At 37.0% G+C, this 12,195-nt stretch overlaps 1 protein-coding gene across 1 annotated transcript; it reads right to left on the bottom strand.

The window, feature by feature from the left end:
• Positions 1–5,924: 5,924 nt before the first annotated feature.
• LOC132644855 (tubulin-folding cofactor A) lies at positions 5,925–11,883 on the bottom strand. Its single transcript, XM_060361500.1, has 3 exons — positions 11,627–11,883; positions 10,176–10,262; positions 5,925–6,195 (listed from the first exon to the last, which is right to left on the bottom strand). Exons 1-3 carry the CDS (start codon positions 11,777–11,779, stop codon positions 6,094–6,096), a joined length of 342 nt encoding a protein of 113 aa, XP_060217483.1. The 5' UTR covers positions 11,780–11,883; the 3' UTR covers positions 5,925–6,093.
• Positions 11,884–12,195: the final 312 nt, after the last annotated feature.

Raw genomic sequence — 12,195 nt, 5'->3', positions numbered from 1 at the left:
CTAGCACTTTTCCCACTTAATGCAAACATTGCTTCTTTAACTTCATCTTTGTCTGGATAAGTACACATGCCCATATTCTGTTCATGGTCCACCATAGTAGGAACATACTTCAAAATCTCAAAGTCTGTAGTATCTCCTTTCTGAGTGAATTGATTTTGACAAAAGTTTACTGCCTCTTGAGAAATATGTTCCATTGAATCCAGCCAAGTGCCATTGCCATCTTGAATTCTGTTCAGTTGCAAAGCCTTCCTCCTTCCATTCACATAATTGTGAAAGAAACTAGTATTCCTATCTCCCTCTGCATACCATGTAGCTCCTGCTTTTTGTCTCTAATATTGTTCTTCAAAATGTAAGTATTTCTTCAATTCAGCTTGAGCTTTCTGAAGAACAATTCTGTTGACAATACTTGGATCTTCCTCAATAATGCTTCTTTCACCTTCACCACCTCTTCCCTGATGGAAATTTTTTTAAATATATCTCCATATGTTTTCTTACTCCATGCTGACAAGGCCTTCTTCAAATTTTTCAATTTCTGCTTGAAAGCCAAATATGGGGTACCCGCAAATTTAGTTCTCCGGTTTTAAGAAACTAGATCTCTGAATGATTCATGCTGAACCCATAAATTCAAAAATCTAAAAGGTTTAATAACACTGACAACTTCTTTTCCACAACACATGAGCAATTGCATATGATCTGATCCTGTTCTAATCAAATGCTCAATTTCAATTTGAGGAAACATCTCTTGCAAAGAATTGCTAAACAGGATCCCGTCCAACCTTTTGAAAATACAGTCTTCTGCTAATCTTCCATTCCACCAAGTAAACAAGCTTCCTTTGAATCCCATATCTAGTAACCCATAAGAATTTATACAAAGGGCAAAATCCTCACATTGATCTAATGTGATAGGTAATCCGCCCAATTTTTCCTCATCAGATAAAATAACATTAAAGTCCCCTCCAACCATCCATGGTAGGTTCATACTATCTGCTATCTGATACAGATTATCTCATAAAGCCATCCTTTTATTTCCATCACATTTAGCATAGAGAAAGGAGGCCATGAAATCTTTTCTTATGCCTTGATGTTGTAGCTCTAGAGTAAGTTGTTGTTCAATATCCAACACTATCTCCCATTGTACCACAGTATCAACAAATACCCATATCTTTCCATTAGTGTTTGAGATAGCAAACTGCATGCCCAATCTTCTTTTATATTTTTTAAGATTCCTACAACTCTAAAATGGTTCCATTTAAGCAATTATGAAGAATTTGTATTGTCTTTGCATGTTGATTAGTCTCTGAAAAGCCTGTTGAGTATTAACAGATCTAATGTTCTATATGAGAGCCTTAATCATCATTTATTTTTGGATGAAGCAGACCTCTTTGGTATAGACATCTTGGTCTGTTGAATCTCTGTGTTCTTGGTCTTTTTTCCACTCTTTGCTATAGCATTTGGTGAAACATCTGCATCTCTAGCTGTTTTTTTAACATTTTGTACTCTATTCTCTGTACCTCTATCTTCTTCTACATGTTGTGATTCCTCCAATGATTGTTGTATTTCATTTTCTGTCACCTTATGTGCAACAATATCCTAAAGGGTATTACTTGGTTTTGGAATTATTGTTTTGATTGCTAGCTGCTTACTTTCTACCCCTTTAATTACTCTTGCGGGTTGTTGTTCATTTGATTCTCCAAGTGATAGCAGAATTTTTACTGGCTCTGCGTTTGTGATGACCTGATCTACATAAATCTACATGTTTTGCCCACAATTTACTTCATCCTTTGCAAGTTCCTGTTTAGCTGATGTTGTCGAATCCCCAAAGTTCGCTGGTAAATAAACACTATCTACAATTATCTCCACTGTCTTGGTGTGCTTATTTTCCTCTCCTTGGTGTTCACACATTTTAGGAATGTTTTGTTGAGTTCCTTTAGAATCATCTTTTATCTGCACCGCATCAACTATCACTACTTTTTCTTAACTATCTGGTGGTCTTCCTGGTGGTTTTTGTGCCCCCAACAAATTTTCTTCTTCTTGCATTTCCTTGTTATCATTCTCTTCTTTCTTTGTATTAGAACAAGAACCACATGTAAGAGGTTCTTGACTGCCACACCTTCCAATCTCCTTCTGCTCATGTATTTGTTCTGCTGGAATTTTTGGATTACTGTTGATCTTATTATCCCCATATGTTGATGAGGATGAATTCACCTCTTGACAGGAATCATCTTTCCCTTCTTCTGTTGTTGTACTACTTTCCTGCTTATCCTTTGCCATTATTTTTTCATGTGCTTGATAGTTGCCATTTGACTTGCTTGCTAGCTCTTCTCCTGCTTTTTTATCATCATTGTGTGTGTGAGTTGTCTCTTTCATCTCGTGTTCTCCTTTCTTGTTTGCTCATGTTATTGTTGTTATCTGCTTGCCTCCCAAATTTTGCTTCCACCCATGGTTTAGCATATTCCTTGTCTTTAACTTCTTTCTTCTTATCTTTCTCAGCATGTTGTTGCACAGCATCATTGTCCTCATGTTCCTCATTTAGATCCCCTATATACTCATATTTATTGCTTACACTAGTGACTGCTTTATCATACTGTCCACCCTTTTGAGTACTTTGATCCCCTTTCTTACTATTAAAATCTCTATTGTCTTTCACTGGATTCCAATTTCCGGGATTTCCCAACATTCTCCCACTAGATAATATTCTGGGTGAGTGGTTGAAGTGGTTATACTAATTCTTGAATCCCTTATTTCTTTGTTTCTCTTTCTCCTTGTTCTTGCCATTTCTAATAACTACTTTCTCCTTGCCTATGCTTATATTTTCTCTTATGTTTTCCTTGATTTCCTTGGAATCATTTGATTCTGCATTGTGTTGTTACTCATCCCCCTTCTCTTCTTCCTCATCTCGATATTGTGCTAATTCAGGATTTATAATTCTACATTCATCTTCATTATGGCCCTGTAGTTTGGGCTCCCTGCAATATTTGGGAAGATAATCATAATTAATTTGCACATCACAGTTCTTATTGCCCCTGTATTTTCATTTTCAATGTCCATTCTTACATATCTAGGTAGATCTGCTAACAAATCCACTAACACCTTCACCCTAGCACAACTAGGTCTTATTTTGTTGACAGTGGCTGCATCCAAATGTATAGGAATTCCCACAAATTGGGAAATGAGATCCAGGCCATTGCGTTAGAAGTTTCCTTAATAACCTTAACCTTTGAGTCATAGATTAATGGCCTCATTTGATAAGAATATCCCTCCCTATCTTGAATATAATAAGCAGGTTTTGAAATAAGGTTTGTAAAGTCCTCCCTTAGTGTCATTCTAAAAAGAACATGTCTATTTCTGAAGAAACCAATTCTACGTTCACCCTTTATTCCACATTATGCAGGTATTATTACAATTGCTCAATATCCGGCCACCCATAAGGGAATTTCTCCACTACAGCATGTTGAAGCTCTTCAATATCATTCATTCGATTCACTTCATTCTCTGTCCATTTGACATGAGGTTTCCCTTATAAGTTATTGGCTTCATTGGTATTTGTGGTTTGGGTTATGATTGCGTTTGTTATTCATTCAAAGTCGCTGGTTTGAACAGGCTTGCATATCGGGTTTGGTATGATAGATTTGTGGTATAGTAAGCTCCTGAGGAATTGACAAAAAAGATCAGCCAGCCACCATGGTGGTCTGACCAGCGGCCATGGAGGCCATAATCAGTGTATTGAAGGTCTAATTTTTATGCTTCGCGTGAAATTAGGATGAGAGAGAAGAGAGTGTTTTAGTAGATGCTCAAATATGAGATTCGCTAAAAGGTTTTACATGGTGTCAGAGCCCCAAGAGGTTAAAACAACCCAATTTTTTTTTCAACGAGCACAACTTCGATAGCAATGGCAGGCGACTCCTCTACTACGTCGGAAGCATCTCCGAATACACATAATTCCTTTGCTACTACCTTGCCCTCTCCAAATTGCCTGCGAAACTTACATCATCTAATTTCTTGTTGTGGGAGACACAATTTCTCCCTATGGTTAGGGGTTGTGGTTTTAGTTATCATATTGAAGGTGCAAAGTGATTCCAAAATGGCTTCTGGATAATAAACCCAATCCAGAGTATAATTCTTGGGTAAGAGAAGATCAACTTGTCCTAAGTTGGATCGTTGCTTCAGTCTCCGAAGGTATATTACCTCAACTAGTTGGTGCAGAAACTGCTCGAAAAGCTTGGACTATTCTTGTGGTTGCTTATCCTTCCGGTTCAAAGCCACTGATTCGTGAGTTAAAAGCTCAGTTGCATAAGGAGAGACAATGCAAGCATTGAGTCCTATATACAAAAGGCGAAGGGAATGTCGGACAGGTTGGCTACCTTGCAGCATCCGGTTTCCAACGATGATTTGGTCAAATTTGTTCTTGCTGGATTAAGACCGACTTATCGTCCTTCCACAAGGTCTCTTGAATCACGTCAAGAGGGGATTTCTTTTGACGCTTTATATGGATTGTTGTTGAATGAAGAACGACAATTAAAAAGAGATGAATATCTTAATGTTATTGCACCCACGGCAAAGTTCATTCACTCTTAATCCTAGTCGTGGGAGAGGAAGAGGTAATCGAGGTCGTGGATGCTCGCAGAATCAAGGATTCTCTCAGTCGACTCAAAATCGTGTTTCCTACCAGCCCTCTAATCCTCTACCTTCAGACGTGTCAACAATTATCCGTCACAATTGTGAAGGCAAAGGCACATTGCACGAGTCTGTCCCTCACATAAAACACCTAATGGAACCAGAATATTCGGTTGCCCTACCGCAAATTTGGCCAGCACTTTGCACCCAAAGCTCACCTACACAGAATTGGTTGATGGATAGTGGCACCACGCATCATCTTACCTATGATCTTGATAACCTTGTTATTCATTTTGAATATCAAGGTCCTGAGGAAGTCACTCTTGGTAATGGTTCTAAACTGCCCATATCTCACATAGGTAAAAGTTCCATCACTGCTTCTGATAAAAAATTTACACTTGATAATATTCTACATGTTCCCACTGCTACTCAAAACTTGGTCTCTATTAGTTCTTTTGCTAAGTCTAACAATTGGTCTCTATTAGTGAAGATGAATGGATCACACTTCTCAATTCTCACGAGTGAAGAATCGCAAAGCATTCTAAAATTTGTCAGTTCACGAAAAAGAATTTTATTCATATTAATAAGTTTAAACAAATAGGAACATTGCCCAAAAATTTCAAAGTTTTCTAATATTTCCACTATGCTCACAGACTTTTTTGTTATTTATATTTTTCATGAGAAATATATTGCAACCGTCTCATTTTATACGATGGTGTTCATTTGAACACAAAGCTTATGAAAGAAAGATTAAATTTTTTGGCAACATTACATAAGTATTCTTAGAGCTTGTGATAAACGGAAAAAAAAAATAGCTTCCAAATATAAAAATGTGTCTTCTTGGGATTGGCCAAGAAAGAGAGAGCGTCATGTAACATAAAACACATTGAGTAATTAAAGGGACAACTGTTTCCTGAAATGAAGGGTAACCAAACACCTTAAATAAAAAAAAGTTAACCAATTAACAGAGTAATTCTTCAAGTTTTATGATAAAATAAATGAAAAATGAGTTAGAGCAAAGGTCATGACCAGACACGTCATGATTTAGTTAAGAAGAGAAATATTTTTTCACATGATTAGAGATTATGAGAAATGTCTACTGAACATTTTTAGTTGCTACTGGACTTATTTTCAAAGTGTTAAAATTTAAAAATGAAATAAAATCTCTTTTAGATCACATGAACCATCAAAGGTAAAGTAGTCACTTCACCAACCAGTAGGTCACACCTTAAGATTCACCCGATTGCAAAATAGCGAACTTAAAACATCACCAAACTCGGAAGTTCAACGTATTAATTTCGGGGCCTTGGTTTAGTTATAAACACGTGATAATTGATATATGAGCTCTATCCCAGTGAGTGTTATATAACACAGAATGTACCCACAAAATTGCACAACAAAAGCTCATCAGGCAGCACGAAGAGTTCTCTAGTAATAACAGTACCGTCGCAAATTGTAATGGACAAGACAATGTATATTTTAAACTTCAGAAGATTCAAACAACTTCTCAACATCTGCTATTATGTTTCGAGCTTCTTCAAATTCAGGGCCTTCTTTTTCGTCTGTCTCCTCTAACTCAACCTGAAATAATATTCCACAAACTATCAGCAAAGAAACGGCTGATATGAGAGTTTCAAGTAAAACAGATGAAGGCAATAGGAAGCATAATTTAATAGAGTCAGTTTCATGCACTTTTATTAGACCTGAACTAATCAAACCAACTTGAAGTAAAGTAGACATCATAATACCACAAATCAGCCCCTTCTGGGTGTTCAAGAGAGCTGTATCTACTGAAATTCAAAGCAAAAACTTGTGAGCTTTTGGCATTGCCCCACCCTGGAACCCCAACCCTTCCCTGCAAGATTCATTTTTGTCTACTTTAACAAGGACGTTTTACTAAAGTTCATTTGCTTTGTCTTACTCTAACAAAGACATCCTGCTATAGTTATTACTAGTATAAATCACAACGAAGAAGCTAAAGTCAAATACATCTTGAGCTCTACACACACAATCAACAAAAGATCAGTTGCACCAACAATCGTAAAACCTTCCCTTGTAACAGAATGGTTGGACTTATTTGGTTCAAGAATACATAATATAGACTATAATCTTTCACAATTTCTTCGACAACACTTCAATGCCCAAGTTCTTATCAGAGAAAACATTTCTGTGCCTGCAAAGACACGACTGCTGATTGGAATCAAAATCCTTCGTTCAGTTTCAGAAGACCAATCATGAACTCCAGAACTAAACTAAACACAAGTATCACTATCTTAGAGCCTCCTTTGCCAACATATGCTGCTCTTAATTTGGCGGTTTTAACATTATTCCTTAAGAAAGACTAGCTAGGTAAACTCAAACCTGTAATCAGTCTTGCAATAATAAGACAACATCTAATTCAGCTTTTTCCAACAACGACTAGCTTTAATTTTCTTTTCTTGTTTTCCTAATAATTTTAGACAAAATCCTTCATTCTTTCTAGTGATAAGAATGTAGAATATCCCAAAAAAAATCATCTTAAAGCTTTAGCTGGCATTTTTGACATAAGCACTTGTCTAGAAAGAGAAGCCCATACTTCTCCCTAGAATTCTAGTAAGTCATCCCACCGTAAAAACCAAGCATCCGGTAAGAAGATTTCACGAAATAGATTGAATCAGCTATAACAGTCAGAATTAATTTTAAAAAAAAAAAAAGGATATGTTTATAGCAGGAATAAGTCTTTTGAACTATTGTATCAGCGAAGACAGCAAATGTTAAGAGAAGGCATCACGTCAACTACATAATGCGGGTTAATTTGATCAAGATGTGCAATATAATGATCCTCGTGTTAGATAGCACAGTGAAGATCTGCAGAAGATGGAGAGAGAAGGTTAAGTATATGATTACAAGGGCATCCAAAATTTGCAACTTGTTTAGATACATCCAAAATTTGCAACTTGTTTGGATAATTCATCAAAGTCGAAACAATGCACAGGGAAAGAAAGCAACAGTGACCATACCCAAGTTAGCTCCGATGGTCTGATAGACAGATTTGCGAAAAAGGTGCTAAAACTCTAAGAGTAATGACCTAGCTACATAATTATGTGGCTACTTTGTCGACTAGGAGATCTGCAGATGTTGCAGACGTGGAAATCAGGGTTGGAGTCTTGAAATACAAAATCCTTATTCAGAATCTACTACAACTCTACAAGGTAGAGGGGATGGAAAAGAAGTGCACTAACATCGGGCAAGCAATGTTGATATGTGACAAGGAGATGTCATATTGAATTAAAACAAACACATTGCACATGAAAGAGGAGACGGACAGGTGTATGGTCACCAGATATTTCAAATTTAAATCTCATCTCAGTAGCTGGGCGCCAAAAAATTTATAGATAACCACTCGGTAGGCCAGCCCATTTAATCCCTTTTAATAACTGGATATGCCAAAGAAGCTCAAGAGAGGAAAACATACAAAGCCAGTTATAGCTCGACTTCAAGTGATACAGAAATGGACCATCTCTGGTTCTTAATTGAAATAGGGACCCAATTTTATATCATGAGGCGAGGCATCTGAGTTTTCTAGACACAATGAAGATCAAGATCTGAGCTGCTTTGCTAGGCAGTTTGTTTCTTTCACTCTGAGCTCCTGACATTTAGGAATCGAGATTCGAGATGGTTCCGATGTTTAGTGATTTGCAAATGTTACAAGTGTATGACAAAAGGTAAGACCAAGAGATAGATATAGAGATTCCGGTGAACAAATGAAGCTCTGATAATGCGAACATAGTGTTGAGCCGATAGGACCTGTCTTTAGCTTTAAAGCTCTTCAGATAAGCTTCTATTTATTATGGTAGGGGTTTAGGAACACATGCAAGAGGTGAGTTTGACGCAACAAGCATTAAGGTGCCAAACTCAGTTCAAAGAAATATTATGAAGAGAATTGGGGTTCTATATGGAGGGTTTCAAAAGGATAACTCAGGCTTTCTTCGGAATAACTGAAAGCATATGACGCCAAAACAATCACTCTCTATAAGCAATTGGGGTTCCATATGAAGGTTTTCGAAGGGGAAGCTCAGACTTTCTTAAAAAAGAGTGAACGTAGATGGAGCAGAAACATTCAGCTTCTCATCAGAAAGATCCACAGATAAGAATGAGCAAAGGAAGCTAGAATTTCGGATAAATTAAGGGGACCATGGAGTCATGGACACAATGGGAAGAAAGAAAAACAACCAAAACTAATTAAAGTTTCTCGTCTTGTAAGTCGCAAAGAAATATGACATGGATGGTCAATGGTCCACTAAGGTGGTCAAAGCTTTCATATCGAGTCTATCTGGAAAAGCATAAGCAAGATGTGGCCAGAATCTCTAGCAAAAACTAAGTACAATCTTGGAAATGGCACAAGGATACTTTTTTGGCACGACACATGGATTCAGCACACTCCCTCAAAGACCAATATCCTGACCTTTTTAATCTTGTTCAACTTCCGATGCAACAGTAACAGAATGCAGAAATTCTGAAGCTTGGATCTTCACTTTTCGAAGACTTTTCAATGACTGGGAGATTTCAAGAGCTGCTGACCTTTATAAAACACTGGAGACATTTCAAGCATTTTCCGCTGAAGAAGACAAACTAACATGGAAAAGGAATAGTAAAGGCATCTACACTGTTAACTCATACTAGGGCTATCACCAGAGATGAGCAGCAGATTAGACCATGGCCTTGGCCACGGAAGCAGATTTGGAGATCAGAAGCTCCTTGTAAAGTTTCATGTTTCACATGGCTGGTCGCGAAAGAATCTGTTTTAACCCACAACAACCTACAGAAAAGAGGTATTTTGCTATGCAGTAGGCGCTACTTATGTGGAGGCGACACAGAAAGCAACAAGCACCTTTTTCTTTACTGTCCAATTTTAGATCAGATTTGGCAATGATTCTGGATCTTCCTGAGAGTCAAATGGCACATGCCAAACAACACTGCTGATTTTCTGAGAAGCTGGATCAGTGCAGGTTCAGAGAGAAGAAAGATAACAATGTGGAACACTATACCAAGCTTGTATCTGGTGAACAGTTTGGAAAGAGAGGAACTGGAGATGCTTTGAAGATAAGCACAACCATGTCCAGAAAATAGGCCAACAGCATTGTTTTGTTTTATTTTTGGTGTAGAGTGGAACTTGCAAATGAAGCTAAATCTATCTTAGAGCTCCTAGAATCCCTATAGATTTAAAAAGGGCTATACTTTGTTCTTCACACATTTTGGCACATTGTACATACTTCGAGCACGTTCTTAGTGCTGTTTATGAATACAAACATATCATTTAAGAAGAAAAACAAAAGGGCCTTAATGTTCTGCATTCAATGTTCCAGAGGAACTACAAAGGATTAATCCTATGTTGGGTATGTTGAGCTGCAACTTGCAACATTTAGCATAAAAACAATTGCACCTCCTTTGATCAAGCTACTGGCACCCTTCCATTGATTCTTTTTTTTTTTTTTTTTTTTGGGGCGGGGGGCAGTTTGAGGGGTGGGAAACCCAAAAGTGGAGGACGTTAAATGAAGCACAAATAGTAGATTACACAATACCAGAGTCCCTTTAAGGTCCTCCGCTGCTGATTCCAGGCGCTTGCGGCAATCAGGAACCATCATTCTGGATTCAGCCAGCACATTTTCCTGCAGAATACACACGATAAAACAAGGCAAACAAGTAAGCAGAGGATATTAAGTGCAATGCAACAACCACCAAGTCCTTAAATGTCAGAACTATGTAAAATACAGTTGCTATAAATTAAGATGAAATTTCCTAGACAGAAGCAGGGATCAAAGGTTCTTCGACTGGTTAAATGCATGTATATAAACCCTACAAACATCCCCTGAGTTCTAGTCAAGGAAAAGCTTGGATTCTGTTGGTTAGCTCTAGTTAAAACTGCATATGATGACATCCAACCTTCTGCGAAGCTAATAACTCGAAAGAAAAGAAAGATTTTTTTTTCTACTAGATCGATTAAATTTTATTAGAAGAAACCACACAAGGGGGCTGTAACCTATATATAATCACCGATGAAACCCAAAATCAAGATGAAAAAATAAAAGGAATAAGCGTTGTTTCTTTCACTTTTATTTTCCGATTAATTCAATTTCGAGCCACGCAAGACCGATTAAAAAGGGAAGCGCTCCCTAGCAAGATTCTTTCCATTCTAAGGCTCAAACCCAAGACTTAAGGGAGGATGAGGCCCAATTTCTATCTATATTAGATTTATAGGTAAAAATTTCCTTTTGAAGAAGATTTGAGTATTTCAAAGTAAAAAATTCCTTTTGAAGAACACATGTACACTCTTTACTTTCTTCCTTTTCTTTTCTTTTTCTTTTTTTTTTTTTTTTTTTTTTTTTTTGCAAGAGATCGAGTTTTTAATAAGCTTATATTATTCTGTAAAAGAAATAGTACTATTGTGCGATAAAAAACAAGAGTTGAGAAATCTATCAATCAATTCCGTTTCATTCTTTTTCTCTTGATTCTTTTCCGATCGAGATGTATAGATCCTGTTCATGGATTATACTATTGAATAAACTATATTGCACATTCTATCTTACTTTTTGTTTTTCTTCTCGAGTTCCAAGCATTACAGCAAGTATACTGAAGCATCAAAAAATCATTTTGATATCAAGTTATCAACTTCTTGAATCAGATTCTATTATCTAAGTTGAAAAATATTTCAGGAGAGATTAAATGATTTATAAGAAGATGAGTAACCACTTTATATCCCATTAAAGTTTGGATTTAGGCCACTTATCTTATTAAGTCGCGCCTGCTCTCACAGGGTTATCAATACTCAAAACTAATTACCCAACAATTGCTATCTAATACAATAGCAGAATAAGTCTTTTTAGGGATCTAAATGTCCCAGTCTCCTCCATTAATTACGCCAAAGTGGGGAGTGAACAGTAAGGGAAATGCAAATGCTGAACCAACCACTAACTCAAAATTGAAATTGCAACATATAACAAAAAAAAAAAAAAAAAGAAGAAGAAGAAGGAACCTGCTGTTTGAGGTCATAAGGATCGGCGCCTTTGTCCTTCATATCAGCAGTCTTGGCAGCTTCTCTCTCAACCTCCTTCTCATAGGAACTGAGCTCCTTCACTAGGCGTTTGCAAGTTGATGTCTTTATTTTCAGATTTCTCACGCTAGCCATTCTTAGTGCTCGATTATGAAATCTGTCAACAATGATAGATAATGTGAGAAAAAATAAGAGTATTATATTACAAGGGTTTGTGCAAGGGCTTTGCCGCTTTGAGAACACGCCAACATTACCGTATTGGGACAATGAGATCGAGTCCGGAACCAAAATGCCCAAAAAAAAAAAAAAATTTTGAATCAAAATACCCAATAAAAAAAAATGTTACCAAAATATCTTTAGCACAGTAAATTACTGCGCTAAAGCACTTAACGGGGACGGCTCCGTTAACTGCTATAGCGCAGTAAATTACTGCTATAGCGCAATAAATTACTGCGCTATAGTCCCTCCTCTTTTTTTCGGCCCTTTTGGTTAACCTTTCTTCCATTATACTTTTTAACGTACTTTGATCATAGATTAATCATACTTCGGGA

Source organism: Lycium barbarum, chromosome 6 (genome assembly GCF_019175385.1).
Source record: "Lycium barbarum isolate Lr01 chromosome 6, ASM1917538v2, whole genome shotgun sequence".
Taxonomy (NCBI): domain Eukaryota; kingdom Viridiplantae; phylum Streptophyta; class Magnoliopsida; order Solanales; family Solanaceae; genus Lycium; species Lycium barbarum.
This window is presented reverse-complemented; position numbering and strand designations above follow the sequence as displayed.